The sequence below is a fragment of the Primulina tabacum genome, chromosome 8 (assembly GCF_025594145.1).
Source record: "Primulina tabacum isolate GXHZ01 chromosome 8, ASM2559414v2, whole genome shotgun sequence".
Taxonomy (NCBI): domain Eukaryota; kingdom Viridiplantae; phylum Streptophyta; class Magnoliopsida; order Lamiales; family Gesneriaceae; genus Primulina; species Primulina tabacum.
Window position 1 is genome coordinate 1409768 of NC_134557.1, and position 27387 is coordinate 1437154.

The window sequence follows — 27387 nt, forward strand, 5'->3', positions numbered from 1 at the left end:
TCAACAACAAATAATTCCACAAAGACAACATAACAAATTTTAAATGGGCTCTTCTCCCCCCACATATTTCTTTGTATATATGCCAACCACGTGATGTTGGATGGTATATGTGGCATCCATTTGGACCATTTCACGCACAAAAACCAAAAACCAAAAAAGCCGAGGACCCCCACAGAGTTATAAATTTATACACAATCTAAAATAAATAATTGAATTTTAACAGTGCACCCATCTAAAGGTGTCCATTCGGGTAGATGGGTAGATTGAATCGGATTGAGTAATAGTATCATTTAAAAATTGTTTAATCAGAACTCGAGTCAAGCCGAAAACTCTCTACCCGAACCCGATCAACCCGATTTTGAATTTTTTTTAAAAAATTAATTTAAACATATAATAATAAAATTTTCATCATATATATGATTTAAATTTATAAATTTAACTGTAGAAAAATAAAATATATTTATTAAATCAAATAAATAATTGTTTAAAAAATAAAAAATATTCAAAATAAATATTAAATTATGAAAATTTATGATATAAATATACAATAAATATTTTTTCAAACTTACAATATATAAAAATATAGGTAATATTTATTAATTATATTATTTAAAAAAATTAAAAATTTCGAGTCAACTTGGGTCAACCCGGGTTGACCTAACCCAACTCAACTCAATCCGATCATTTATTTCGGATCAGTTATTGGGTCCAACTCGAGCGGATCCTAACCCCAAAACCCAAAACTCAAATTTGATTTTTTTGGGATTGATCCGTATTGGATCGATGAATAAATAGTGTGTGATTTTGACAACTTTACTGCCACCCACCAGTAAGTTTTGAGAAACGTGGAAATTTGCTCCACGCCAATGTCACTTTCGACTGTTTTTCGGAGCACTACAAATACGTGAGCCTTCTTTCTTTACCACCCCGAAGCTACTATCAACTTAAAAAATGGCTGCTGGAACCATCCCATCAGTCAGCTTAAAGGGCTGCCAAAAGGCTATGCCGGTGCTCAGCATGGGCACGGCCTCGTACCCGCCGGCCGGTCTTGAGGCGACGAAGGCAGCGATTCTTGAGGCCATCAAGGTGGGCTACCGCCACTTCGACACGGCTTTCGCTTACGGATCGGAGAAGCCGTTGGGGGAAGCCATAGCCGAAGCACTACACCTCGGGCTCATCCAATCCCGGGATGAACTCTTCGTCACCACCAAGCTCTGGTGCAGTTTTTCGGAGCCCACGCAGATCGTCCCCGCTTGTAAAATGAGTCTGCGGCAAGTTTCTTCACGCTGATCCATCCTTATTAGAGTTCATTTATATCAGGGAATTAATTTGTTAACCTTTTTTGATGCAGAAACCTTCAGCTTGACTATGTGGATCTTTACTTGATACATTGGCCAATAAGATTGACCGAAATGATAAGTAAAACACCCGTTGTTAGAGAAATCGTGCGTCCTTTGGATGTGAAAGGTGCTTGGGCAGCCATGGAAGAGTGCAAAAAACTCGGTCTCACCAAGGCCATCGGTGTCAGCAATTTCGCCACCAAAACCATTGAAGAAATCCTCTCATCTGCCACTATTCCGCCCGCAGTCAATCAGGTGAGTGTATATCAACTAAATATTATAATTTCTAAATAAGTATCTGTCGCATATATCGAAACTCTAGTTTTTATCTTATTATTATTCATTCATCGTTATTCTTGGCTTTTATTTTAGTTCTCATTATTTAATACCAAGTATAAATCCAAAATGATCCACAATCATTTCCCATGCGAGAGCTCATACGTAAGAAAAAAAAACACGTGAATGTCTAACTCAACGAGTCCAAAAGTTGTGGGGCTGAGTGCAATCATAACTCAGTCTTAACCAACGAACATTGATTTTCTCAAATAAAATATGCAAAACTTGCCTAGATTCTGTACTATTAAACAAATAATTAGAATCGTAATTCGATATCTGATAAAAGGTGGAGCTGAACCCACTTTGGCGACCAGAGAAATTGAAGGAGTATTGTAAAGAAAAAGGTATTCACATCACTGCGTACTCTCCTTTGGGTGCAAACAACACCAAATGGGGAGACAACAGAATCGTGGACAATGAAGTTCTTGCCGATATCGCCAAATCACACGGAAAAACCATCGCCCAGGTGATATATAATCTTTATCATTCTATTCAATTTTTCTATGAACTCATATATATATATATATATATATATATGCATCAAACGCTCATTTATAATTTACGTGCATGTAGGTGGCTCTGAGATGGGTATACGAGCAAGGAGTGAGCATTGTGACAAAAAGTTTCAACAAGGAGAGGATGAAAGAAAATCTCGACATATTGGATTGGTCTTTGAGTGAAGAAGATATTGAAAAGATTAACCAGCTTCCGCAGCGCAAAGGAACAACTTTGGCCTCTATTTTGGGACACCATGATATTGTTTTGGAGTTGGATGCATTGGTTTGACACGATGATAATCAATCAAAATATAATATTCAAATACGTTGAAGTATATATTATGAGAAAAATAAATGTCCGAAGCTTTAGATTCACAATTCATGTTCAACATCTAAATCAAGAGGTTTATTTTAATTTATAAAACCAGTATATTTATGTTTCTTGTCCTTCATTCGATTCTAGATCATACTGTTTTGATTTCGAATCATGGGAAGAACACCGATTGAAGATGCATGGTTCGTTATATTTCTGATGTTTTTGGTTTCGTTTTCTGACTTTAGGAATAATAAAATTCACCATGTCGGTTACGGTTCTATGTGAATTTGGAACCCCGATTAAATACTTCCTTGTGAAAATAAAAATTGAATTACGATCTAAAATCAGAAAATAGTTTTGGTCATCATTTTGACGGATGATTCTTCAATGTGAGTTCACGATTGAATGAAAAATATAAATTATAAATTGAAAAAGACCCGCTTCTAATTGAAGAACTGGAGAAGCAGTAAATCCAACGGCGCACGCCAAAATTCAGCAGCAGCATCGATGCCCCTGCCGTTTGCTCTACACAAACAAATTATATTTGTAAGGTCAAAACTAGGTCATCTCAAAGCATATAAACCCGTGTATTAACTATTATGTTACATCATCGTCATTATAATAATATTTTTCGTGAAATTACTGCTTTTCCCTCTAGGTCCCAAAATATGATCATTTTTTATTTTTCGAAGCAAATTTTGATCTCAAGTGAATGAATTAAATTGACAGAAATATTAATAAGAGGTGCTAAACAAAACTATATTTTTGATTTGTCATTATTAAATCTCATTGAAAATATATTTGAAAGTATGCTTACATGTTTATATTCAGTTACGGTATGTATTGAAAAAATCGATCATCCAAGATATTAATAAGTCACTAGTTTCCCAAATTGAGAGTTTTCAAGTACATGGTTCTACAAATGAAGTAGGGGATTCAAGTACCCCTAACACAAATGTTAAGCCCGGATCATATTTAGATTAGTCGGACGGAGTAAAAATTAAAGCTCCGGATCCTTATCTTGATCCTTCAAGTCAACCCTTCATCTCGGGATTGAAGATGAAGATGTTAACCTTAGACCTCAAACTAAAAGGGAAAATCTAATATTGGTACTAACAAGCTTATAATTTTTCCATTTCAGATATATCAACAGAACTAAGAGAAATTTAAAAAATAGATATCAATCCAGCCATAATCCGAGTTGATATAGCATAAAAGTATATATCCTATAATATAGATGAAACCAAATAACTATCTCAAAGAGGTAAAAGATGTCCCGGTTTTTACTACATCACTCAACTTCACATAAATTTTAGCACTATGAAAATGGATCCAAGAAGCTGTTCATGAAACATGGACAAATAATGATTATTTGTCAAGAGAATATATTATGGAGCTCTAATTTTTTAGTACATCATCAGAACTAGCCAGAAAAGGTTTGCATGAAGCCTTTCACTTCATAAAGTTGATAAGACCATACATAAACATTCAGAAGTTCGTCAAGGATCCGCCTGAGAATGAAACACCTCTTGTTTCATCACTCACTGACGCATCTCCACTAGACGAGTATGGAGATTATGGGTCTCTCACAGAGATGGACAAAGTTAAATTTTCATTTAAATTTTATTAAAATTCTGTAAATGGATTTTTTTGCTATATACCACGACAAGAAAATATAATACGGAGACAAGTCCACATGGTGAAGATACACACAAATCACATTTTTCACGAGTACTATACAAAAACAAAAGTTTCTCTAACAAAGGTAAAAAAGACGTGATCCAACCACTACATTCGTGGATGGTGGACCATTCAACCACCACAACATGACAGACCACTAACCAGGGATACACCAACTAAAAGATGCCGTCAGCCATAACTGACAAAATTATTCACAATTTTGAAGTTCGGATTTCAAATTCACCAAGAATTCTATATATATTAGGACAGAAAGAAGATGAAGACATCATTTAACCTCTTCATTTTTAATTCAAAATAAATTTTTAATATTTTTAATTTATGTGTGTTGAAATTTCAGCTAGGATAAATAGTTAAACATGTTTATTCTCCTCTACATGAGGTTATTATTTAAAAAATCGTTGTATGTTTGAATAAAAGAATCAATGTCTATTGTCCTCTTGTGCATTATTTTAAAAATTAAACTTCTTTATTATACACCCTAAAGTAAAACACGATACATGGATGTGCTAAATGTTGTCGAAGGGATCTATATCAGGAATCATATGTTGCGAATGCGTGGTTAGACTGTGAAAAGCATCATGTAAAACCCAGTAGATACAACCCAACGAAATTGCAGTCAAAGAGATAAAATGTTTAATTTATTATATGGAAGAATGATGTATACCTCTCATATTCATGGTATGTTGACTGAAAATCTTTCGTAACTATATGTCTTTTGACATACTCGATAGATATAACGTCATGTGCCAAAAAAATACTTTAATGATGATTTTGAAATTTTTTAAATAAATTTGGAAACTTAAACTAATTTTTGATGGATAATAGTGTAAATTATAAATAAGAATAGAGTTCGGGGATTTATGTGACTTTCCCTAAATATGAAGACCGCTCCATATATTATATATGTATGTTTGTATTGATGTATGTATGTTATATATTAAGTCACAAACCTTTGTTGATAAGATTTAGTTTTACCAAAGTAATATTATTAGTAAATCTCTCGTTAATTGATAAGGGACCAATTTTTCTTGGTTACGTAACTTGTACATTTTTTAGTCTTAACAATTTTTTAAAAAATTTTTAGTCCATTTCATTACTTGGGTGATGTCAAAAAATGCTAACTAAGAATCGAAAATATGATACGGACAATGCTAGTGTTTATGTTGCTGCGTGAGCACTCCGGTATAGCAAAAACCTATCATTATCAAGCCGTAGACCCAGTCAAATTTACTGTTTACTTTACACTAGACATACCTACTCTCACCTATAACAATTTCCATCAACCAGTATAATGACATATCTTTCTACTTTGCCCTCGTCAAACCTAGGAAAAATTACAGAGAGGAGGAGACAACGGTGGAGTCAGGGGAAGAATGGAAGAGGAGTCGAAGCTTTTAGGAAACCCTCCAATTAGAGGCCATCGAACGGCATAGAAAATTTTCACACTACTCGGCTGTTAGAGGAAGAGAAGGGAATCAAAGTATCCGGCAAGAAGAGGATGTTTTGTAGAAGAAAAACCCATTTTCCAGATTATTCTGTTAATCTCTGGGGGTTTAATTTGCTTCTTACATTTATCAAAACTATTGAAGAAAAAATCAAACTAATTCTAATTATTCTGTTAATAATTCTTGTTCTTATATGTATTAAAAAAAAAAGTAATTCTTGTCCCTGATAGATATCTGCTGGTGATTTTTTGAACATCGTACAAGCTAGCTTATAATTTTACTTAATTTTGTTTAATTAAAATTGTTATTTACAAAAAAATTGATGTTGGGATTTATTTCAACCTGTGAAAAACTAATTGTTTTGTTTTTCAAAATTATTTATCGTATCATCTTATTCGAAGCACTATTTTTATTCAAAATTTTAAATTAATTGAACTTAAATGTCAATTTTTTTTACCCTTCAATTTACTTTAAAAATATAACAAATTTTTTTTTTTTGCACGTTCTAAGTACACAAATTATGTTATCAATAAAATAAAAATATAATGCAAATCTAATATAAAAAACACTGTTTATAAGTGCTAATTTATTTTTATTCACTGTTTAATATAATATTTTTAGTATTATTTATTTGAAATATTTAAGTTAATTTAATTTTATAAACATATAGCTAATTATATTATGAATATTTTATTAATTAATATATTATGAGAGTATTTTGATCAATATAGTATAATTACAAAAGTTAATCTATAATTTTAAAATTATATCAAAGGAAGGGGAAGTTTCCTTGTAAATGATGAGCATCTATGCAGTATGCTGGCGTACAATTAAGATTCTGGAGAGAGCGAGCAGAGTCAAAGCGCGCAGCGGTTGGTATCCGTAGAATTCTTTTGGATTTGTAATGATTGCCGGTAGAAGATCTGCAACTCGTGATGAGAATTTTTCTCCGTTGCAGTTATTCAAAATCTCATAAAATCTATACCCAGTTAAAAGAATTTGCAGGCGACCCTCCACCTCCATTTATACCATTTGTCTCCTTCCATAGACCATATACCTTCGTTTTAATATTCTCGTTCAGAAATTAGCTAGCTAGCCTCAGTAGGTAAGGTTCTACTTGCAAACAGCATAAAGGAAATCAAGAACCCAATTCAAATTCTTGAAAAATATGGTTAGCCATGAAAGGAATGTTCATGGGGTGAGACAGTACGTCAGATCGAAAATGCCGCGCCTCAGATGGACTCCCGATCTTCACCAGTGTTTCGTCCATGCAATTCAAGCGCTTGGAGGCCAAGAAAGTTGCTTCTTTAATTTACTCCAATATTCTTTTACAATGTTTTTGCAGTGATTTTTTTACTCCTTTAATCTTACTTTTTGTGATAACACAGAGGCAACCCCGAAATTGGTTCTTCGGTTGATGGATGTAAAATGGCTCACAATTTCTCACGTCAAAAGCCATCTTCAGGTTGCAATTTCATTCATTTTCAGGCAAAAAACAAAAACAAAAATTTCTTACCCAGGTCCCATCTGCTGTCGTGTGTGTAATCGATCGTGCCGCCTAATCTCACTCTTTCTCGTTCCACAGATGTACAGAAGCATGCGGAATCCTCCTGATTTAATTGGAGAAGGTACTCGTATATCTTTTCTAGCTTTCAATAATTAATTTATGCGCTTTACGTGCCGTGCCCCTTTGATATTCGTTTCTTCCGATACGTAAATCAGTGGCTATTTTTGTAAAATTGCCATCTTTTTTAATAATTTCTATAAAAAATAGAATAAAATTGCCATCTTTTTTAATAATTTCTGTAAAAATAAGTGAGCTACATTAATTTATAAATTATTATTATATTTAATTATATCCAATGCGTGTAAATCCAATTTTGTATATATTTAGAGGGTGGTGGATTGGTTTAGAACTTTGGATATATAGATTATATTGGTCCATGAAATTTTGAGCAACTTATTTTAGTTAGACCACTGCTGTTTACCTTGTGCATGCTTGGATTCGTGGTTGCCGGGTTAAAAATCTTCGCACGCAGATGGAAGCGTTCCACGGCTAGGAAATCGTCCTCGTACAGATGTTTTTTACATGCCTCCCATTCCGACGAAAAGGTGAAAAAGCTTTCCCGAAAATTTCAAAATGAAGGGTTAATTACCTAGTTTTAAATAATATTACGTGATAATTTGTACAAGGTAACAATTAAATCAAATTTTTACACTTTAATAATCATATCATATTGTTAAAAAATAGAGCTGGGATCGAGTATCCACAACAATGCGGCCAAGGAATGCGTGAGCCAGTCAGGAATTCGTACAGGGATGATGATCACATGCAGACAATTGCTGAGAAGAGAGGAATATTAATGGAGGAGAAAGAAGAAAGATGTGTTCTCAAACAGCATATTCAAGAATACATCTCTGACCCGACAGTGCTAGAACCCGACTATTTCAGGGTACAACACAATATCCTCCACTATCCTTTTTCTTTCCATCTTGAATTCTCATTCAGTCGTTCTGTTGTCCATTTTTTAGGACTGTTCTTTTTTCTTTTTCTTTATTTTTTTTTAAAAAGGACTAACCATTTTAAGTAGTGGGTTTTTTAAAAAAACTATTATTTGTGTAATTACATTAATCTTTACATTAATAACGTGGTTATTAATAATCTACAGAGTTAATAACTATTTTCGAGATCATAATGTAATTCTGGACTATTATTAAAAACAATCACAAAAGCCTATTTTAATAATTCTGTAACTCATCTAAGATTGTCATATCATAATAAATATATTTCTTTATTTTCATCTACAAATTTATCTATTTTTTAAATGATAATATAAACCCGAAATGAAAAATAAGTTATTATAAATTCTGACAGGTTATTTGTTATAATTATTCAGGAAAGTAATATATTTGCACTTTTGAGCTTGTCAGGATGAAGATCATGACGAGATCAGGATTTGCAAATTCGAGGAGACTACAAATGAAATCGATGGCTGTGAATTGTCGCTATCTTTGTGCTTGCCTCCTCGCCACACATGCCAGATGAGTCAGGTTTCTTCGACAGAGAGTGAGACAAGCGAAGCTGCAATCTCTTCATCCAACAGGTTAAAAGATTCAAGTCAGCCTATCCTTAATTTCCAACAACTACATCGGCTGAATCTTAACCTGTCTATTGGTTTGTGTAATTCTTGACGTATGTTTCTTTACAAGTTTATCGAATTATTATCAATCGACTCCAAGAAATTGCGCCTAACTTTTATTTGGGAGTTGGTTTATGTTTGGTAATAGCGATACTGTGTTAAAATATATTTTAGTTGGATTGAGTTACCGACATTAGAACTTTTCGGAGGTCTTATGCGAAAAACGTAATTTTAAGATTTTTCTTTGTAAATTTATTAAAGAAAATCTAAGAATTATTATTTTTTTAGAACGCAAACACAGTTAAATATGTTAGAACAAGGTGGTGAAATATTTCAAATATTTAATCAATGTATGAGTAGAAATACTTGAGGAAGAGTATGTTTGAAATATTTAATCAATGTATGAGTAGAAATGGGCAGCCAATACATGTGCTAGCAGGAATACCAATACATGTGCTAGCAGGAATGGGCAGCCACAAAAACCAACTCATCAAACAGTACTAAAGATGCCACCGCTGCAATAACACCATGTTAACAAAACCGCTGGCGCCGGCGCCGCTGACGGACCAAGACGGGGCATCAACGCCGCGAGTGAACAGGCTGGAAATAGAGTTGCTTTTCCTGCTAGATTTAGGGGTTACGGTGAGCTCCAGGGTTTTCGAAAGCTATTGCCAGCACTTGGAGAAGGAAGTGGTGCTGTGGAATGGAATCGCCGCGGTTGAAAGGCCTTCGATTACCAACACTACCTCCACCTCCGACGTCACGGAGATTTCTGTAGGAGACGCAAATATTTCCTCGTCACCATCTGAGCTAGTTGACTAGATGCATGTATGTATCTAACTGTGATCTCTTCATTAATATATATAATCCTTCATTTATGGAATTGGAACTAATTAATCAAGGTGTAAGTGAATCTGTATACCGGAATAAATCATAGAAAAATAATTAATTTGGACCCGAATATGACCCGAATTATATTAGTATTTGTTTATAAAATAACTTTGAATGCAAATTAAAGTTAGTTCTTGCATGCGCATTTTGCATGCATTTCTTCATGCTGCACACACCAACTGATCAAACGAATTCAAATTCAGTATGACTTAACAGCTGGTAACACTCATTTTCTCTACATGACCTCTTCTTTTTAAGAATCATTCATCAATCAAAATCTAGACCAAGAGAGTACTGATTTTAATTCTGAATTTTGTTCCAAATTTTTTGTTGAAAAAATTTCCACATGATGAAGATCATCATTGTAATGAAAGACTGCGAATTTTCCTTAGATGTAGCATTTCAAGAACCAATTCTTGAAGTAAAAGGCAAGATACAAAACTATCTAGGCATCCCCGTGTCCTCACAAATCCTATCAGTTTGCGACTGGGAACTGATCGACGGCCTCGATTTATCCGATTATCCACTCATATCCGAAGGTACAAAAATTGCCCTATTCATCAAACACATCCCGCCTGCCCTAGAGCCCAACAATAACCAAATCAAAGTCACCGTGAAATTCTCCACCCGAAAACTCGAAGTATCAGTCGACAAATATGACACCATAAAGAGCTTAAAGGAAAAGATCCATATAGTTGATGGCACCCCTATAAAGAGGATGACGCTATTCTTTTGTGGATTAGAGATGGACGACGATTTCCGAAATCTAAGCGAATATGGGATTCAAGAATGCTCAGAAATCATCGTGTTTTTAAAAACGACGACTCGAATCATGGTTGAGCCACCAGAAAATATCCTGGGGGTCATCATTCAGACATCGTCTTGCTTGTTGAATGCGGCCAAAATACCCGTTGAGACGAGCGATGCGAGCCGCGTCGAGGAGGTGAGGCACATGTTGTTGGAGAGGAGAATACTTCCGGTCGACGAGTATATATTTATACACAAACAGAGAATCATGCGTGAAGATTGTAGCCTTCGCTGGCATGGCGTTGAAAATGGGGACTACATTTACGTGTTTAAAGGTAGTGTGACACGGAGTGGTGGATATTGAACAATTTAATTTGTTTTATGATCATTTAATTCATTATAATTTTCATTATAAACTTAATTAATATTTATATATTACAATACTAATGCTGCGATGAGAAAAGTGAGGCATATGTTATGTAATTTTTTGCTTTTGAAAAAACCGATTTTCGAAACTTATAACCATTTTCGAGCTAGATTTGTGGGAGAAAGTAGTTTGATGTCAGGAAAAAGGTTAGTTTAATTAATAATGAGTATATAATAATGTATGACAAAAACTTGTATGAGACGGTCTTATGGTCGTATTTTGTGAGATATATATCTTATTTGGTCATCCATGAAAAAATATTATCTTTTATGCTAAGAGTATTACTTTTTATTGTGCATATCGCTAGGGTTGACCTGTCTCACAGATAAAAATTCGTGAGACCGTCTCACAAAAGACCTACTCATGATGTATATGTGAGAACTGACAAGTAATTGGTAAAGATACCAATACACAATTGCATGTGTATTAACTACTACAATTTTACGTATTACTTAAATAATGATAGTAAAATATCATTTTGAGGCTACGAGAGTATATTAGTTGAGCTCATAAACAACGTTAATATTCTATACTTACTATATTAGGAAAAAAATATAATTTTACTCTCGTAAGTTGTCATGTTTCGAGTTTTAGTCGTGTAACTTATTAAAATTTAGTTTTTATACAGTAACTTGGATTTTTTAAACTTTGTTTTGGTCAAATTTTTTCTTATCTTAAACAACTAAATTCATCAAATATATTTATTTAACATTGATTATCTTCTAAGTGTCATATGTGATAAGAATAAAGTTATAACTGTGGGGCCCTTAGCTCCTAATCGTTATTACAACATAATCTGATTATGGTTAATTAATTACAGCAGAAAACGAGTTTAAATTTTCTTTACAATGAGCCCAAATCATTTTATTTGAATACTAAAAATAGTAGTTTATCTCATATCATAAAACTCGCCCACACATAATCAAATCCAATCATATACAAACAACTCATATCATCGGGACATGCTCCGGTATATAGATACATAGATATATACTGGGAACAAAACATAAAACCTCAGCCCAAACTGTGACTCCCTCCAGAAGTACCCTCTCCGGCCTCCTGATATCTTGGAGTACCTGTCATTGTCCACACACAAAGACAACAACAGCCCCCCCTTGGGGGTGAGCAAAGCTCCGTATGGAACAACCATCATATATACCACAAGTATCTAAACAATGATATATGATATGCAATGCATGTATGTCGTGGAGGTATCAGGTCAAATGCCATCCACTGAGCACATGTCAGAATCAAACGAATCGCTATCAAATCAATGATCGAGCTGGCACACCGGCCTCAATCAGGGATACTCGTATGATAGCGTCGACAAAGCGCCATCAAATCCCAAATCTCAATCAATCGTCGGTGAGAGTCATGTAATACCAAACATAGCATTGTGTTCACAAACCCCAGAATCCAATCAAATCATATCAGGGTATCCAAGGATCATAGCTCAACGTGCATGTCATGTATCGATGTATGCATCAAACGATGTGTGTTAACAAAACATTTATTTTATACATCGATATTCAAATCACAATGTCATGTATGCCACATAAACTCAACAAATAAGGCATATAGACATGTATTCTCATTCCAATCAATCAAATCAATCCAACATATATCATATAATACAGATACATGTCGTATGTTACCCGGTCGCAACATACCTCAATTCTTCGTTCCAGTTGATGTAGCTTGAAGATATCAGTATAATAATCTATCTACATCAATAACATATTCATTTCAATCAATAACATGATCCAAAATCAATAATATAAGTTGCAAATATCTTTTGAAACTTTGAAAATTCATATCAAATCAAATTCATAACATAATTCAATTCCGACTTCGAATATGAATTTCTTGTCGGTTATTCTACCACATACAGGAATCTCGACTTCAAATACATGTTATTCCAGCACTTTCATATTTAGAGCTGCTGAAACTAGAAGAAATTTACCTAAAAAAGAAGCTCTCGACGCGAAGATTCCGAATCTATAATTTGTTTCGCGTTTGGACAACGTTTCGAAGTCGATTTGGACGAAAGAAATCGATTTTCCTTTCTTTTTCTCGAAACTTAAGAAGAGGGAATGAAGAAAGAAATGATCAGAAGCTTGGTCTTATCTTCACCGCCTTCGCGCTCGGGCGGTAGAATTCTCGCGCCCGAGCGCGAGATGTTCTGCCTCCGAGTGTCACTTGCACCGCGCTCGGGCGGTCAAAAACTACCGCTCGGGCGCGGAAAGTTCTGTCCGAGCAAAATTTTGTGCTACACTGGCGCTTGGGCGGTCATTTTCTACCGCGCGGACGTCCACATGTTCTGTCCAAAATATTGATTTTGTATTGTTTTGGCGTCCGGCTTCTCTACTCGAGTTCTTACAACTTCAATTCTGTTAATTAATCAATATCTAGTACGATATTTCATTATTAACACTTATTTTCTCATTTTTCACTTGTCATGATATACCTCATATACATAATCACATGACAATTTCATAAATTATCGCTAATTAACATAGGATTTACGATAATACGATACACGGTCCTTACAATAACTGACATTAAAATTCATCTGACCTAAAAAAGAAAAATAAAGCAAAACGATCCTCGATACTTTAAATACTATGAGAAGTGTCATTTTTATTTTTTATATGTAAGTTTTGATATATGTAATATAAGTTTTATTTTTATCACATAAGCTACAATGATAGCTTCACTTCCAAATAAGCAATATTAGGTGGATTTAATGGTTTCGTGGAAAAATGATTAAAAAAAGTCAAGTTATTGGATAAAAACCAAGCTTTAATAAGTTATAAAACTAAAACAAAAAAATTGACCAACTTATGTGTCTAAAATTGTAATTTTTTCAATATTTTATGATACTCAAACCAATTAAAGTAATTATTTTCGTATGACATGAGACACCATTTTGTTTTTCCAAATTTTCACTTATATTATATTTGGTATGACTAATTTGATTCATGTATATATTAGATATTATGAGCATATCTTATCAATTTTTTTCATATGTTTCTCAATTAAGTATTATAGATAAGATAAATAAGTTTTGAAATCACATATTTGAGCAAAAATCTTTATTTAAAAAAATTATAACTAAACTAACTATTTGAAAAATAAAAATTATTATTTATATATAATATTAATATATACACTCATGATTCTAGTGTTTAAAAATTGGCACGAACAATTGGTAGTAATTGGTTATTTGGTGGATAAAATATAAAATAGTAGAAATATTCCTTATTGGGCTTGTTTTAGTCCATAGTGAAATAATGGGAAGGCTGACGGCCCAATATCGTGCAAAGGCAATACACTGAATTTTTTTAAAAAACTTCATTTCCAACTATGAATTTTGATTCTATGACAGCCGCAGATATGAAACCCTCGAAACCCTTTTGCATATGGCTGTCGATCTTGCGGCTCGATTTTCGCTTCGATATTTATGTTCAGTGGAACTATAGGGCAGAGCAAACAGGGCGGCGCCACCCCTTTGTCAGCGAAGATAAGTCGTCCCAACGGTGACCTATGCAACAATGCCGCGGACGCGGAAACGAATGTGGAGGCAAATTGCGCTACCTTGCTCTCGCAGAGTGTGCGAAGCAAATACATTAAATTTTATGTGTAATTTTTCTATAAAAATAACTTTTGGCCATTCAGCCAAATTGATGGGTCCGCCCTGCTCTGCATGTCCACATTGGAATAACTGTGCACTTGATCGAATGTTGGAAGTGATAATCCGTAGAATTCAATGCAAATTGAGGTATTTCCCTTTTCCTTGGCATTATAACTGCTATTTCATATGTTATGCATATTCCATAGTTTAAAATTGAATTCATATTTAGATTATGTGGAGCCAGGCCGGAGCAATATTTAGAGATTTGGTTTTTAAATGGTTGACGTGCTTGAGTTTTAGGATGTTCTGGCTCGGCCTTTTCCATTGAAACTGGATGACTAAAATTAATCAGTAGTTCTTTTCAGATTCCTAGGATTTTCTAAAATGTGTTGAGATATGGCATTCGATTTTTTGTGAAAACAAAAAACATATGCTGTTTACAGCGCAATGAAATGAAATATTTGAGCTAGAAATCGAAAGGATATTTTCTTTTTATAGGAATAATGAAGAAAAACCTTGAGTTCAATTGTATGTTATGTCCTATGTTAAAAAATAGTCATAGGTTTATGCGGGCCTTGCAGGTCTATGAGTCTACCACAAAGAATACGAACAGTGGTATCTGCCTGACCATCGTGGTGAGTTATAGTGGTTAAGTTTGACATCATTTCCAATGGATTAATTGAGTTTTACTTCCATGTACTATTCTGTTTTTATGGATATTAGGATGTATTATTCATCCCTGAGTCTTGAAAAGTTAACAATTATAGTGAGGTAACGATGTTTATGATTATTTTCATCATAGTTGTCACGGGTGTAAGGCATATTAAGGCGCAAAGGGCAAGCGGTAGCACGCGCTGTCGAAGTTTTCAAAATAAATTTGAAAATTTCAAAGTTATATCAAAATGAATATAATTATAATGCATTAAATAACATGTGCTAATCAATCCAAAGCTTCTCACCAATTTAAATATATATAGCCTTAAGATTTTCCTAATTAGAGTCTTAATTCTATTTTCTCACGTGTTAGTAAATGTTTTGGGTGGAACTATTTCTCTTATAGAGTTGAAATATAGATAAACATTCGGGAAAATGTCTTATTAGATGCAGATAGACAGACAGACGGACGAGCCAAATCAATAAAAAGATAGGAAATCCAATAGTTCGGAATCTAGGCATATTTATTTTTCAATAATCTTTTGAGTATATTATAAATAAAGAATATACGATGAAACATATATCATATAAAATTTATTGATGATAAAACCGAAACAAAATCAAATCGAACTCACGACTTGATTGCTGAATCAATTATACAACTTAATTTTTTTACTGGTAGATGGCAATCAATTAATATTTGTTATGATCTGATTGGGTTTATGAACAAAAGCTTGCAAAGAATCAATTAATTTGTCGGTAGCTGATCCGTCGTGAATTTTCTGAAATGAAATTATATTCAACAACTTTATCAAAAAATGTTAACAAATTATCATAATGATCATTGATATTCAAAAAGCCAACATGTTATTACAAATATTAAGTTGTCCTAGAAACTTTTTAAAAATTTCTTATAAAGTACTGATATCACCTGCCATTGCATTAAATATATCAAAATTTTTAATCATTTTGGTGTTTCGGTCATTCATAGATTAAATTCTCAATTATTTTCCAACTGTGACACCTATAATATTTCCTTCAGCTAAAGTTGTAGGAATAATGCCTAAAACCCGAGTACTTCCAAGATGGCTCAGTATTAAACAAATCTCATTAACCCAATATTACCTTGTCCGAAACCAAGTGCATTTTTCTCTCAGCCAACACTTTTCCGACGTTACTTGTTTCTATAAACATTTTTTTTTCCAGAATTAGACCTACTACTATATTTACAAATATTTTTCAATGCTTGCGTTTGGGATCTTGCCATGTTTTTATTTTTGTTTTTGCATGCAAAAATAAAAACAAATTCAATATATTTTATAGCGGTAAAAAGATGTCATCATGACAAAAACACAGGATCCAATCGTGAATACAATAATGAAAAATAACAGAAATTCAAATGATGCACATGCATATATACAATGATGTGATTTTGGCTTACAATTTTCTCTAGTTTACGTTCAGAAACATCTTTTGCGCTCTATTTGAGTCGATATGCTTCTCATTCAATTTTTTTATAAATTGGTAAACGAGGTCTTTTTTAGTAAGATTCCCAAAAATATTACAATGACGCTGATCTTGGAATAGTTTTTATAAACATAGCAGTTCATTATGCATGTGTGGAACCGTCAATAAGAGGTCGTCTAGAGACTCTTTACCAAGCCCATTCTTATTGAAATCGTTTATATTATGTGTTTTTGGAAATACTTCGAAAGATCTGCTTCTTTTGTCACGAGTCTATCTTGTATACTTATGACAAACTTCTAACCATTTTGCCTTTAGTTTTTCGTACATGTGGTTTTTTCCTAATCTAGTTATATAACGAACAAGTAATGATTTTTTATCTTCGCCTCCTAAATGGAATTTGGCCTCAATTATAAGACAAATATCTCCTAGTATTCTTTTGTGCATAAACATTCTCATTCTTTAACACCTTCCTTGATAATTCTCTCCGAATACTTTTAGAAACAAAAGGAAAATATTTACGAAGTTTTACAAAAATTTCATCATTTTGAAGAGAAAATTAATTTTTTTTTAATTTTTTTTGCTATCGAGTTTATTAAGTTGCAATTTGCACAATTTATTGACGTCAATCATGTTTGAATTAAAAATTTTATTGTCCAATAAGCTTTGTGTACTAATACCATACAATGTTTTCCATAATTGTTTTTCAGCTAGAGCTTATCAAATGCATTGCCAACTGTTTTAGATTTGGACAATTTTCCCAGTTTTGGAGTTACTAATATTGTGGCTTCAGAGCATCCTTCAAACCAACCACTGGAAGCAACTGCAACAACTCAAGTGCCTTTTTGTAGTGACTTTTTGATGGCAGCACCAAATAAAGGTGCTGAGGATTACATGGTGGAATCAGAGTGTATGTCTGGTAATAACATTATTTAGTGATTTATTATTTTGAATTACACAGACAACAATAAGAAATCTACCATTTTTTGTTTTCATGCTCATAGATTTTGGGGTTCTATGACTGGATATTCATTCCTTTCAGTCCATATTTTTGTCAAAAGACCTGGATGCATTAAAGCGCTCAAGTGTCCTCGGGCTTTAAGCGCAAAGCGAAGTGCACGCTTTACGGAAGTAAAATGCAATAATAAAATATTCTAAAAAATAAAAATAAATTCAACTTTATTTTAAAAAATATGAAACATAAGATATCAAATATTGAAATTATTATAATCTTCATCTCTTGAATATCGAATATCAGAATGTGTGGGCAAAAGACGAGGTGACACAAGGGCAGAGGCGATGGGGGGAAGCCAATGCGATGTTGTGCTCTTTTTATGGTAAATAGAAGACAAATTGCACTTCAAAAGGCAATTTCACCTCTATAAGAATTTTTTTTAAAAAAAATCTGAAAGTACACAGAAGCGCAAAAAGCGCGCACTTTATGGAAGTCGTGTGCTTTGAAGCGCAGGCATTGCGCTTAAAGCGAGCGCTTATGCGCTTTGACAACCATGTTTCAGTTTCTTTGGTTTTTGTTAACAAAAAACAATGAATACATTTTAGGAAGGCAAACTCCTCGTGGTTAAAATTCTGCTGTATTATGCTGACATGAAGTATTGTTTGTTTCGTTTCTTTGGTTCTTGTCAACCAAAACAACACACGTAAAAGTAAATTCGAATAGTCACTTTGTGAAGATGAAAAAAATACTACATCAGGTCCATTTGAGTAGCATTTGGATTGGATGACATAATTATCTAAGAAGATTATGGCTTTAGGAAGAAGACTCGGTAATGAGCAATTGGTATTTGATTGTGTTAATCTTAAATGAGAATTATATGCATTTTGCAGACGCAGTAATGAGAACCAGATCCAGTTTTGGGTCACTTGGAGGATTAAAACCGACCAAGAACTTTTTTAGTGAAATAAAATTGCCACAAGGTTGATATTTTTAGTCCTTCTTGGAGGTTGAATATACATAAAGTTAGGGATTTATTAATTTATTCTTCATTTGAAGATATTTTTTTTGTCAATTAGTTAATTTTGTTTATTCCTTTTCTATTTGTCTAGTAAGCTGATTTGAATGGGTTAATATTCTTCAGAACAATTTTTTATAATTAAAAGTTATCGTTTATGGCTCACAAGTTGAAAATGCAACTGCTATTTGTGCTCCACGTGGTTAATTGTATTCCTCTTTCATTTTTGTTTAATTTTGAAAAATATCATGCTTTTAATGACTTTTCTAATTTAAGATAAATATATCATTTTGAGATAATAATCATTCCGGTTTCATGTACTCAAAATATTGAAAGTAACGTGTCTTTTCTAATGTCGGAAGAAAATTTTGGATCGATGAAATTTTCGGATGGGTCAAATAATCTATCTCACGATGTATTTGTTGTTGAGGGTTGCCTTCTTATTTAAATATTAACATCAATGTAAGTGAAATTTTATTAGTTAAAGAAAAATACAGGGGTTTGGAGCTAGAAAGTTTGTTTTGAATGCCCGCGTTGTAATATCTGCTCTATCTGCTTAATCATAGGAAACTCGAATATAAAGTGTTATAAATTAGGACCAAGTGATTGGTGAAATATTGCTGCCTTTAATGTTGATGGTTCAGCGAATAAAAAAATATCGATCGATGCAATTTTCCTTGGTTAAGTTTGTTTTTCTCATTTAACTCTCTTCTTTTAAATTATATATCTAAGTGTTGTTCTGAGGAAAACATGTATTTTAGTTAATACTTATTTCAACTTATTTTAAACCATGAAGTTCTGTAATTAGTTCGAAACATGCAATGTCACCTAAAATGGGACACATGTAGTTCATTTTAGGAGTATAATTCTAGACTTTCTTTTGTTGACTTCTTTCTATATTGAATGTGTATTAAAGAAATTTGCTAGTATAAATACTTGTGAAACTAAAAAAATCAAAGTGGAGAAAAATGAATGAGATATTATGGTGATAATTTTTTTGAAATAAAAACAAAAGAATTTTCTTGTAAAACTAAAAAATATGAAAATAAATGTAGGATGAAATTAACGATTTATGAAGTGAGTGATAAAATTAGAAGTAAATTGAATTTCATTTTGTGAAGGTGAGAAAAATTACCAATTACCATCTCATATCCAACTATTGAATTTCTAATTCCAAATTACTCGTATGTTATTTAGTATTGTGTATAAGATTGCTAAAATCTACTGATTAAAGTAGGAAAACACTATAATAAAGTAGTGACAAATATATTTATGGCTTACTAACTGTTGTTAGAAAGCTTGCTTTACAGCGCATGTCGACAAATTGTAGATAGAAAAGCACTTGACACAAAGCTTTTTCGCCTATAAATATCGGATGCCCTCGTTGTAGATTTCACACTCATACAGCGCTGAACTTTTGTCATCGCAACATTTTTGTTTGCTCAATATTAGCCCACTTTTTTTGTTTGTTCGTCAACTTTTCCATTTGAAACTAATAGGACATGGCACAAGATGGATCTGGCAGTTTTGGTACAAATGACATGAGCCAGCGTGACTCAAAGAAAGGGTGGACGAAGGCTGAAGATAAAATCTTGAAGGACTATTTGCAGGAGCATGGTGAAGGGAATTGGGGTCTAGTACCAGAAAATACAGGGTTAACGAGATCTGGAAAGAGTTGTAGAAGTAGATGGGTTAATTTTTTGAGGCCCAATCTCAAGAAAGAAGCATTTTCTGTCTATGAAGAAAGACAAATTGCCGAGCTTCACCGATGGCTTGGCAACAAATGGGCACGCATTGCCGCTAAGGTTATTAGTTTTGCTTTGTTAGTGTCATGTTTCATTGTTTTTTCATATTATAATGTACAAGGCATTCAATTATTAAGCCCTGAACTTTTTCCATGTAAATAGCTTCCAGGTAGGACCGATAGTGAGATTAAGAATTATTGGAATACCAGGTTGAAGAGACAAAAGCGTGCAGGTTTAGCAATTTTCCCATCTGAGGTACGCCAAGAACATCAGCCGTCCAATTCCTCACCGCCTCAATCATTTTCATCTTTTTTGGCTTCACTTCAGCCTCCTCATCCATACACCTCGTCTTTCTTCAAGCCTGTTGGATCTCCAACCCTAAATGATCCATCACCGAGCATACTGAATAATTCCTTTTTTAATAACCAGCTGACCCTTTTTCGTGACAACAAGGGTGGTGTGGCCTTGTCGCTGGTTGGTTCAAACAGATCAGTTCCTTCATCTTGTCCAGCGCCAAATAAAGGTGAGGATTACATGGTGATGGAATCAGCGTCTATGTCTGGTAATAACTTTATTTAGCTGATTTATTATTTTTAGCTACACAGAGAACAATTAGAAATCTACCTTTTTTATGATCATAGATTTTGCAATTATATGACTAGAAATCTGTTCCTTTCAGTTTCATTGGTTTTTTGTTGACAAAAAACAATCAATACATTTCAGGAAAGCAAACTCTGCATGAATATACTCACATGAAAGGTTTTTGTTAACTAATACACAACCAATTCATTTTTGGAAACGGAATTCATTGCTGTGTTATTTTTTCTTGAAATTTCATTTTCGTTTCTCTGGTTTTTTAAAGCCAAAGACAATAAATACATTTTTGGAATGCACACTCGGCAAATGTGGAATTCGTTGCTGTGTCATGCTGACGCCATATTTTTAACACAGTGTCTTGTTACACTGATTAGGCAGTCATTCTGTTTCATTGCCGGAAGTTGATGACGGTAATGAAAACCTAGGTTTAATGCCATTAATGAATTTTCATCCCACACTGTGTTATATGTGAGGTAAGCAGCACCTTTGTGAGCTGAGTTAATTGTTTTGTTTGTTCACCACTGATTATACTTTCGTTCTTATTCGATTAGTAGGAGACTTTTGTTACATGGTAATGTTTTCCTACAATATTTTTGGTGATTAATTTGTTCACTCTGGTGCAGAACATGAGGAATCGGAGCATGGTGTCGAGTCTTTTGAAGCCGAGCTATCAAGCCTGCTCAACAATTACCCGTCAAACATGCCGCTAGATGTGCCCTTACCGGAGTGGGAAGACTTGAATCCTGTTTGCAAATAAATAATGAAGAAAAGAAGTAATGAAGATTTGTTTTTATTGAATACATTGAAAGTGCATATTATTGTTCAAATTTACAATGTGCTGTACATCTCGTTTATATACAAGAATGTGCCCATCTCTGAAATACAAAAACCAACTCAGCCAACTGATTGATGTTATAACTTCTACTTTAGATTCCATTTATCCAACCGGCACTAACTGTGATGATATGGTTGATAACGATGTCGATATCAGTAATGTCCGTGCTAGTGGACATAGTTGCAAATGTGGTGAAGCAGGTATACACCTGTTTTTTACCTGTACATCTGGGTACAATCAAGAAGTTATGATCTTTTGATGCATTTCAATTGCTGGAATCGACCTTTTTCTGTCTTGGTCTGGAGAAATTGATGGTGTTTTCTGACGGAGAAAAGCTATGAGATGGGTTACACTTTGTCATTTTGATACATCGACGATTGCAAGAAACGAGATTAGCCCGTCTGTTACTACAACTCTTTTCGGATACATTATGGCCAGAATTCGTTTGAACGGAACATAAATATTGTTTTGGATTTCTGACCAGAGAATGGCGCGTATATATGGCAAGCAAATTCCCGATATGACAAGATGTATGATTTGGGTGATATGATTGATTCTCTTTTTATTGGAAAAGATAAAATATTAGTTATATATTACCAATATTTATTTAATTTATTACAACACTTACTAGTGAATAAACATAATTATTTTTTATATTTTTTATTTAAATGAGAGAAAAATCCCTTGAAAACCTAACCATTTTCAGGGAATTGCTCGGTATATATAATATATGGTCGAAACCTGCAATTTTTTTCTCGTCTTTTTGAATTCTATAGTTATGAATTGAGTTTGGATTAAGGTTGTAACAAGAATTAGTATGTATTTTATGAGACAGTCTCACAGCTCTTGATCCGTTAAACGGGTCAATCATGTTCATATTTACAATACTAATTAATATTTGACATAAAAATAATATTTTTTAATAGATGACCCAAATAGGAGATTTGTTTCAAAATTGAGTTTTTGTGATCAAGAATTTGGTGATGTTTTCTTGTGTAAAGAAGTTTTTGGCCTTGCCCTTTCTATTTAAATTAAATTATTAAATTCGTCCAGGAATTTTAAGGAAAATTTACAAGTATCTATATTAATCTTCCAATGTTCTTTATATATATTTCATACATAAAAAAATACATATTTATGTGAAAATTATTGTCTACATCTACACAAGAATACACGCATGAAGATGAATTTTAATTTGCATGTTAAATATCGAATATTCCACTTGATTTCTCGTGAGAAAAAACATAGAAAACATATATTTATGACAAAAAGATGATCTTTTGGGGATTTGAACGAATGAACACTGTCTAGTTAAAGTGGAAGTCATGCTCTACGGTTCTAGCGTGAAACCCTTCAACATATACGAATAGCTTGCAGCTTTGTGCGCTCATGTTAACTTGAAACACTTAAATCAATATTTTTGAATTTGCGATAATTTGTTGTACGGAAGGTAGATGGACAACAATTAATAGTACATAAATTAAATCAAATCACCCAAATAAAAGAAAACTAAAAACTTAAATTTTTGGCGCTCTTAATTAAAGAAAATTTACAAAATCGGTCGCTAGATATTTTACGACACAATGAACATTTCGCAAATCCGATATCAGTTGTACAAATTATAATGAATCTCAAATGTCGAGTGAACTTGAAATTCATCCTAATTAACTAACGTGAAACAACATATATGAAAATGGAAGAGGTGAATTTGAAAATTATAGTATTGCTCCTCTAAATCTAAAAAATACATTTGAATATATTTGAAATGGATCTATCCAAACGCAACGTGAGTTGTTTTATCTCGGGAAAAGGCACTCGAGTTGCTGTATGTAGGTGGTGCCTCAGGTAGTTGGATTGAACTACATATATATTTCCTCAAGGCACGGCAATGCATTTGAGGAAGCCTGAATGACAAAAGACATTTGGTCCAAACGGGGTGAAAAAGACAATGCGTAGGAGGCCATCAGCAACAAGCCAGGCCACCCTTTTTGTCTGCGTCAGCTGGTTCGAACAAGTTTTGTGAAGGATCATATGGTGATTTGTAATTGGAATATGATGGTGGTGTGAACTCAAGCCAAAAGAGATGAACTGAGGGGGCTGAATTGAAGCCAGAAGAGATGAAAATGATTGTGGTGGTGAGGAATTGGACGGCTGATGAAATGAAGGAACCCCGAAGCCACAGGACGGGGAATTGTCCACGGCTAAAGGCATTGGGGATGCACTTGATAAGCTCTGGCTAGAAAGAGGAGCAGTGGCTGGACAGGATAATAAATAAAGTGATCTGTGGGGAGAAACCAGCGACAGGCCAAGCTTTGTCCCGAAAAAGGGTCAGCAGCTGGTTGTTAGAGAAGGAATATAATTATCCAGTAGGATTGGTGAAGGATCGTTTACAGTCGGAAGTCGGACATTCTTGAAGAAAGATGAGATATTTGGATGTGGCCGGCTGAACCGAAGCCAAAAGAGATGAAAATGATTGTGGTGGTTGGCCTACTTCTGGAGGGGAAATAGCTAGACCAGCACGTTTCTGTCTCTTCATCCTGGAAGCTGTTTCAATGAAAATGAGACACTTAAAATTAGTAATGAAGTATGTATATGAACTGATAAAAATCAATAACAAAAGACGATCGATATCATCGTGGATAACTTAATGCTGGATAGTACTTTCGATTTCAGTAAATCCAATGCGAATAAAATATGAACATGCCAAAAACATCCTAAAACGTAAGAACATCAACAAATACTTAATACAATCTCAATCTAAAATCAATCAAAACCGAGGAACAGGTAGAAGTGATAAGAAAAAGGGAAAGGGGTTATACCCAAACTTTAGCATGGCGTCGCATGCCGTGTTTGTTCGGTTACCTAAAAACTGGAAAAACAAAATCTTTTTTTTTAGAAAAATTACACACAAAAATAAATTTTTGTGCTGCAGATTATGCTGCCAGCCTCCTGGAGTGAGACCCTCCTCCACATCCGCCACGGCAGCGGCGGAGGCACTGTGGCCACCATTCCCCGGAGATCAGCGTATCTTCTCTTCGCTGACGGAATGGACGGCCAGAAGCGCCGTTTTGCGATTGAAGAAAAATTATTGTTGATGTGAACTTCTAACCGCATAATGATACATATTTATAGGAAGAAAAATCTCGAAAATAATTAGGGTTTCACACATCTATGTGGCAACGCTGAGAAGAATTAATTATGTCATTTTTCCGATTGAATTAACAAATTATGATATAATTATTATTGGGATTTCACATATAAATGCATTTACTCAACTCTTAGTGTGTAAATTTCCATGTATTTGTAATTATATATTATATATTTTAGATTGTTTTCTAATGGAATAAGTTGAAATCTAATAACATAATTGTCTAAGTACGATAGGGGTCAATTCAAAATCACCAAAATTAAATTTAGTCAAATAAATTAAATGAATTTAGAATCATGAATTTGGTATTAGTGATTTTAACGCGGTATTAAATATATATTTTAAAAAACTAAAGTAATCACATAATAATAAAATAATAATGAATTATTAATCTAAATCTCCATTGTTATTCTAAAAAATCTTTATTTGCAAACCTTAAATGCTATAATGTATCTTAAAATGTTGTATCATTCTTATATAGTAGAATAGTAACAAAAAAAAAACATTTTCTAAAAATTAAAACATACTTATTAATAGCAAATTTAATACCTTTTTCAAAAAATTTGACAACATACTATGCTTTTTACAATTCATGATCATGTTTGTATTTAATTTAATTTTCCTTTTATTTACTCGTCAACTTCAATTCATTTTTTTTCTTGTTGAGATTTTTGTTTAAGCAAATCGTAAATGTAAAAAAGACAACTATGTATTCGATATAATAAAAAAAAATATAAATATATTTTCATATTGCACAAGACGTTTGATCAAATGCATTAAATCATGCACAAATTGGTTAGAGAAAATAAAACCATGATATAAGCAAATCATAAAATGTTAAAAAAAAAAACATAGAAGTATTGGATATATGGCCGTGTCGAGGTTCGCGGCAGCGGCTACGTGCGCAAAGTCATATCTCTAATACACATAAAGATATAGCCAAATAAAGAAAAAGTAGACAGAAAAATAAACAAAAATAACAGTAATGGATGAAGGCGACAGACGGTGAGGCAGACCACGGCGGTGGCAACGAGTGTGGATGGTGGAGAGGATGGCAACAACGAACACAATATTAAAAATATCAGTCTCAAATTAGAGATTGACATAAACAATCGTTTTCGAATAAGAAGTGTTAAGTTTAACTTACCTTAAATTTTGTTAATGACAAAAATAACATCGAGTTGTTTCAAGACAAGTTTTCATTATCGTATAATTGCATGATTGTTGCCGCTGGACAAGTCAAGTTTTTCATTTATAGTTCTATCAGAATCTCAAGCTGCAAACGTCATTAAAAGATCATCACTTGAACATCCATAATATTTTTTCCATTTAAATTACGCACTTAGTTCGCTCTTTATATCTATTTATCTAGTTGTTGTGTTGATTGATTGCTTGCATTGAATATATATTATATTATTAGTCTAGTCGTACTGTTTTCACACTTAATCTCTTTTATTGGTTCAATTAAGTCTAGTCGTTCAAGAAAGAGTTTTAACAGCTAATAACTATTAAAACCAGGTCAAATTTTGAAAAATATTTTTAAAAAATTTATTCACCCTCTCTAATTTCTATTTCGATCCCCCAACAGAGAGTAACAAAACTACCAGTCTCAAATTAGATACAAACATAAATAATTGGTCTTAAATCAGAGACAACATAGCCGTTCGAGAAAGAGTTTCTTCCTCCTTTATTATCCAAATTGAAATTTATTTTTTAGTCTCGTTTCTATTTTCCCATCTAAAGTTATATATTATCAACACCAATGGCTGAGCTAGGAATATGATTCTACTCGAGCTTAAAATTTTAATTTCTAGAATTTTTTAATATTTTAAATTGATTTACTCGGGCTAATATCAAATTGATCCAAAATTTACATATAAATTTTTAAAAAAGAAACTGAACCACCCAGGCTTTGCCAATTTGTGTGGCTCCGGCTCCGCTCCGCCACTTCTCAACACCTTTTTAGTATCAAATTGATCCAAACATAACTGCTAAGCTAAATTTTCCTTCTCATATTGGTAAAGAATGTCTCATTTACGCAAAAGTGAATGCTTTAAAACGACACAAACGTAACTGCTAAGCAGCTCCAATCATTGAGAGAATGTTTATAATTTTAAAATAAAGGTGTCCTATTTTAAAATGTGATCAACTTAACCAAACACGTACAGTTAACAACAAAAACTGCGGCATATATATATATTACAAGGTCGAGACTTGATTTGCTGCCTTGAGAAGATTGTTGTGGCAACGTTAAATTGATCTTCATCTGCATTATTTGCCCAAATTTAAATTTAAGTAGGAATACCGGCATGGATTCAAGTCGTTCTGCGAGATCCCAGCCCATGTTCTTAAAAAAGTGGATTTCGAGAAGGCTTGATAGCTGATCTATTCACTAAGAGTTCAAAGCTGCATACATACACCATAAAATTTATTTTCTGAACAGTTTGAAGAAATTTCATCATCATTGGCAGTGGCAAAGCTGCATACATACATAATTCCA

General features: G+C 33.4%; 4 protein-coding genes across 10 annotated transcripts; all 4 read left to right on the forward strand.

Moving 5' to 3' along the window:
• Positions 1-910: 910 nt before the first annotated feature.
• LOC142552747 (D-galacturonate reductase-like) lies at positions 911-2625 on the forward strand. The gene is made up of 4 exons (XM_075662540.1): positions 911-1271; positions 1352-1595; positions 1963-2142; positions 2250-2625. Exons 1-4 carry the CDS (start codon positions 952-954, stop codon positions 2460-2462), a joined length of 957 nt encoding a protein of 318 aa, XP_075518655.1. The 5' UTR covers positions 911-951; the 3' UTR covers positions 2463-2625.
• A 2888-nt stretch (positions 2626-5513) lies between these two features.
• On the forward strand, positions 5514-8876 carry LOC142554383 (uncharacterized). Of its 3 annotated transcripts, XM_075665053.1 has the most exons (7): positions 5518-5645; positions 6440-6933; positions 7024-7100; positions 7221-7263; positions 7675-7747; positions 7887-8088; positions 8567-8876. In XM_075665053.1, the coding sequence occupies exons 2-7, from the start codon at positions 6804-6806 to the stop codon at positions 8825-8827; spliced, it is 786 nt and encodes a 261-aa protein (XP_075521168.1). In that variant the 5' UTR covers positions 5518-5645; positions 6440-6803; the 3' UTR covers positions 8828-8876. The 3 variants fall into 3 exon arrangements, with proteins under 3 accessions (XP_075521166.1, XP_075521168.1, XP_075521167.1); XM_075665051.1 differs by having other exon boundaries at positions 5514-5645; positions 7024-7263; XM_075665052.1 differs by lacking the exon at positions 5518-5645 and having other exon boundaries at positions 6411-6933; positions 7024-7263.
• A 1080-nt stretch (positions 8877-9956) lies between these two features.
• LOC142554274 (polyubiquitin) lies at positions 9957-10777 on the forward strand. Its single transcript, XM_075664958.1, has one exon. The coding sequence runs from the start codon at positions 10013-10015 to the stop codon at positions 10775-10777; it is 765 nt and encodes a 254-aa protein (XP_075521073.1). The 5' UTR covers positions 9957-10012.
• Positions 10778-14211: 3434 nt separating this feature from the next.
• On the forward strand, positions 14212-21863 carry LOC142552748 (transcription factor GAMYB-like). Of its 5 annotated transcripts, none has more exons than XM_075662544.1 (6): positions 14212-14621; positions 17303-17511; positions 20062-20367; positions 20470-20562; positions 20737-20869; positions 21528-21863. In XM_075662544.1, the coding sequence occupies exons 3-6, from the start codon at positions 20065-20067 to the stop codon at positions 21659-21661; spliced, it is 663 nt and encodes a 220-aa protein (XP_075518659.1). In that variant the 5' UTR covers positions 14212-14621; positions 17303-17511; positions 20062-20064; the 3' UTR covers positions 21662-21863. The 5 variants fall into 5 exon arrangements, with proteins under 5 accessions (XP_075518659.1, XP_075518660.1, XP_075518657.1 ...); XM_075662545.1 differs by having other exon boundaries at positions 20737-20830; positions 21528-21862; XM_075662542.1 differs by adding an exon at positions 18438-18527 and having other exon boundaries at positions 20470-20869; positions 21528-21856.
• The last annotated feature ends 5524 nt before the right edge of the window (positions 21864-27387 follow it).